The sequence below is a fragment of the Porites lutea genome, chromosome 1 (genome assembly GCF_958299795.1).
Source record: "Porites lutea chromosome 1, jaPorLute2.1, whole genome shotgun sequence".
Classification (NCBI taxonomy): domain Eukaryota; kingdom Metazoa; phylum Cnidaria; class Anthozoa; order Scleractinia; family Poritidae; genus Porites; species Porites lutea.
The window spans coordinates 29,613,798-29,618,086 of NC_133201.1; the positions used below are offsets into that span (position 1 = coordinate 29,613,798).

A 4,289-nucleotide genomic window follows, 5' to 3' on the forward strand; every position below is an offset into this window, starting at 1 on the left:
TGACCGATTATTTGGATAATTTTGACTTGGTTGACAGGGCAGCAATAGACCTTTATAGCGCACTTAAAAGGTGCCTAAAAATGTTCAGGTTCTACGGTAGCCACGTGTCATGCAGCAGGTTTTTAACAGGAACTATAACTAGAACCAGTCACGCAAGTGTTTCGGTTTTCTTAGGACAGCATTAAAATTAGTCCAAACAAATCACATCAGGATCTTTGTCCTTAGTGGTATCCCCAGTTTTCACAGTATGCGACTGGCTGGGTTCCTCCTGAGGGGCCTGGGGAGTACTTTGACCTTGTCCTGGCGAAGATGCTTACGTTTCTGAGGGGGAACTGGGGCCAGACGAGGTATCTGGCCTTATAAGATCCATTGCTGAAGCCTTGCTACGTATTATGGAAGTGATCTGATTTTCCACCAGAGCTGTGGCAGACTTGCTCAGCATTTTACCAATTCCGCCTTGGATAACGGGGGGTGTACCGCTTCGGGGAGACTCGGTTCCGGTTTGGCCAGTGCTCAAACTGTAAACGCTATTGATGACCGGAGTAAGAACGGCTCCAGAGCTGGCAGGAGCCGACGCTGTTTGTGGTACAGCGGATGCCGCAGTCACAGCGGGCTTGGTAAGAAGAGTAGTGACGTACTGTGTGGGGGTAGGTGAGTTTACGTGATGACTGATCATCGGAGAGCCTGGTTTAGGTATATTCTGCACGAGCCCGGGCTTGGCCTGACTTGATGTAGCAGTGGAGGCCGAAAGCAATAGAGTAGTTGGTGGAGGAGGCTGGACTGTGATGGTTGCATTGCTGCCTGTCACGGGTGAAGCGCGGTACACAGAGCTTGTAGTGTAGTGCAGGGGCCCTGCTCTGATTTGTACAGAGGGCATGATAGTGCCACCGCCCAACACCAAGAGTTGAACCTTTGGCTGGATAGCAACTGAACCCATTCCTGGAACGGGAGGGGGCTGGATGGTGTTTCCAGGTATGGTGACATTGGGTGGTGGTCCCTCACCACGTTTCGTTAGACGGCTAAGGATTCCTCTCTCCGACATGTTAAGCCGAGCAGTGACGGGAGGCATTCGGACTAGTGTCGAAGGAAGACGATTGACGTCCGACTTCATGTCTGATAGCAACTCCTCCAGCTGATTAAGTACTGAAAACATAAACAAGAACGATAAATGTGCGTCTGTTATATTCTAGAGGTTAAGAAGATGGCAAGTCCTATCCACTGGATAAATCATTATCCAGCGGATATCACAATCGGTTTCCCCAATACGTATCTACTGGTTAGCGATTTAACCTGTCGATAGCGCCATAGGTTCCTATACAGCTTTTGAACAATTGAGGACTGGTGATATAGTGATTTTTTGTCTTTTAATCATACAACAGGGTCAGTATGTTAAATGAAGTGTTTATCACCACGAGCGAAAGGCAGATAAAATTCATTTTCACAAGAAAGGTTTAAAACCAGGCCTAACATTTTTAGTTTTTCTCACAAAACGTCGAAAAAGAGGGGAGCGATGAAAGGCGACAATATTCACAGGCTTATAGTCCGAACGACGCTACTTTAATTGTGATGAATAGGTACAAACGCTTTCACGTGTGTAGCAAGAAGTACCTCTAATGGTCGCCATTTTTTCCACCCTCCCCTTATAGACAGCCTATTCACAGGCTATTGAAGCGATAAGCTACTAAACGTTCTGTGTGAAAGATTACCTTTATGAAGTACAGCATTGGCAGGTTTGTTTCCTGCTAACGACTCCTTGGACAAATGCTGGTGACTTTCCGCTAAACACTCCAGTTCCGCAAATCTACCGAACAAAGACAAAAAATGACTGCACATCGTATCTCAGTTCTCAAAAAAGGTGCTAAAACGCCGTTCCTGCAGATTGCTTTGATATTTTACCTTGCATTTAAAGCCATGGCAGGGTGGTTCGCATCTTGCCTGAGTTTCATGGTATCGGCTCGTCTCAGCTGTTCTTCTATTACAAGCGCTTGTTCTAATAACTTAAAACAAAACAGCACATAATTCACAAGGGCGCAATTCACGGAAATCAACTGCGAAATGCTCAAACCAACACAAGGTGTGAACTATGCCAACACAAGAAAAGCACACTAGTGCGCTACAATAACGTCAATAAACTTGCTGTGAACTGTGACGGTATTACTTAGTGTGCGCACTGTCTTCTTCTGTCGAACCAGTCTATGACCTTAATTCAGGTTTTCTTTTAATTCCTTAACTGAATTTCTAGTTTCAATTATAACCATACCACAGTGCTTGAAGTAGGATAAAAAAGATGTTCAGGGGGAAACAATGAAGCAATACCACTGGAAGGGGGCTAAATTTGATGGTTTAAAACTCAAACTTAAGACTGAGGATTTGGGGATATCGCTGACTCAAGAAAGGTTGCTTTGGGCATTAGGCATTAGGAAGCTATTGTTTGGTGGTACCTCAAGCAAATCATTGCAGCGAGTTCCGTATGCCTGAGTGATCAATACTTAATTGCCTATGACTAATTGTCAAAGCAATCTTTGTTCATAAGGTACAGATACTTAATATCACACAGTCATTGGCCATTTATCCCTGAAACCAAAAGAAGTTTAAGATGAAAACCTATTTGATGTCTAAACACAAAACTGGGAACAATATCAGCAGAACAAACCTAAAAGCGTCGCGCAATAAAGCGGTTCTTGTACTCCAGAGAAACTGAAATAGAAACAAACCAAGGTATAAGATATGCAAAAGAAGTCTGGACTGGGTTGATAAGTTCCCGTTTGAGTGGTAATGTTAGCGTGGTCTAAATTGAAATTACCTTAGACTTTCTCAACGTACGATGCTCGCGCGTCCCCTCGCGCCTTCGGCAATCACGCAGTCGACTTGTTTCTAAACTTACGTGGCTAGTTCGCCACTCTCGTTCGCTTGCTTCGCTCGCGCCTTCGGCACTCACGCAGTCGACTTGCTGGAAGTCCATTCCTTAACTATTAGGGACTGGTCAAAAAGTATAGGTGAGGGTGGGCCGGAGCAGAGAGGGGGTGGGTCATGAGGTTTTGAGCCTTGTGCAAGGGGTGGGTCGTGCAATTTTCAGCTACTCTTAGGGGGTGGGTCACCCTATTTTTAACTAACTACTAACAAGACAGTAGACTGCACTTGTTATATGAAACACAGCCAGCTACAATTATTGCTAAAATACTCACAAACCTGTTGTGCGAGAAAAATACAAAGGTTGACAGGCCGCACATCTATACGGGCGTGGAACCCTCTGTTAACCTTTTTTTTTTTTTCGGCTCTAACGAGCATGTCCTTTAACGATTTTCCTTTTTTGTAAGGAAATGATTAATGGTTCTTTAAAAATTTGTTGAAGTTATAGTTGGTTTTGTATAAGATTCCATTTTTTCATTCAAGCTTCCTTTATAGTAGACACTGAGGGCTGGTATTGTGTCACAAATGGCAATATTTCTTTTTCCTCCTTGTTGTGTTGTTTTAGGAGTTTAGACTCCCTTTTGTGAATTTTATTTCTGATAGTAGGTTTTCTATCAAAGATAGGGGGCACACAACGAGAATATAGTTCAAAACCACTTAAACATAGCATTGTTAAACGTATTTTAGTATTTTAACAGTAGATATAGGCATATTTTTATCCCCTTAAAATTTTTCATCTGTTCGGATCTCTTAGCTTAAAGTCTAATAGGCATCAAAACTTACCTTTTCGAAAATTTCAGCCAGGAAAAAGGCTCCCGAAAATTCTAGGTGACCTTTTTATGGTAAGAATCCCTTAAAAATGGGCAATTATACCATTTTTTTAGATGTTCGAAAATCCTAGGAGGGGCAGACAAGCAAGAAATTTTACAACAAATGTTCCGAAAATTCTAGATCTCAAATTGTCCCTGAAAGATCGTGGGTAGCCTCCGTCCGTCAAGCGTTTTTTTTGTTTTTAATTTGAATTATTTTCCTCAAAGGTTGTTTCTGAGGAGTTTTTTCTTAGGATTCTTAAGGCTTCTCCTTTGATAAATTCTTTTTTAACATTTGGAGGGTTACACGAGGTGAAATGTGTGCAGGTGCAAGAAGCTTTCCGTTTGTTTTAAATGTGTCTTTGCATCAAGGATAGATTTTTCATTGAACCTTGTGCCTTTGTATACAAACGTGTCTAAAAACGAAGTCTCAGTGTCAAATGTTTCGGCCGTGAATTCAATAGTTGGGTGATGTAAGCTTGCTTGTTCAATGAAGGCTTCGATGTCTGGTCTACTCATGTCCCATAGGGAAAAGATATCGTGTATGTGGCATTTCCAAACTGTTGTTCT

General features: G+C 42.6%; 1 protein-coding gene across 1 annotated transcript; it reads right to left on the bottom strand.

Moving 5' to 3' along the window:
* Positions 1-55: 55 nt before the first annotated feature.
* On the bottom strand, positions 56-2,962 carry LOC140927570 (uncharacterized). Its single transcript, XM_073377249.1, has 4 exons — positions 2,885-2,962; positions 1,897-2,081; positions 1,707-1,801; positions 56-1,143 (listed from the first exon to the last, which is right to left on the bottom strand). The coding sequence occupies exons 1-4, from the start codon at positions 2,960-2,962 to the stop codon at positions 314-316; spliced, it is 1,188 nt and encodes a 395-aa protein (XP_073233350.1). The 3' UTR covers positions 56-313.
* Between the last annotated feature and the right edge of the window lie 1,327 nt (positions 2,963-4,289).

Coding starts and splice junctions, on each gene's coding strand:
- LOC140927570 (XM_073377249.1), bottom strand. CDS start 2,962: ATGGACTTCCAGCAAGTCGACTGCGTGAGTGCCGAAGGCGCGAGCGAA. Junction 1,802..1,896: donor GCCATGGCTTTAAATGCAAG/GTAAAATATCAA, acceptor TTTGTTCGGTAG/ATTTGCGGAACTGGAGTGTT. Junction 1,144..1,706: donor CAATGCTGTACTTCATAAAG/GTAATCTTTCAC, acceptor TTATGTTTTCAG/TACTTAATCAGCTGGAGGAG.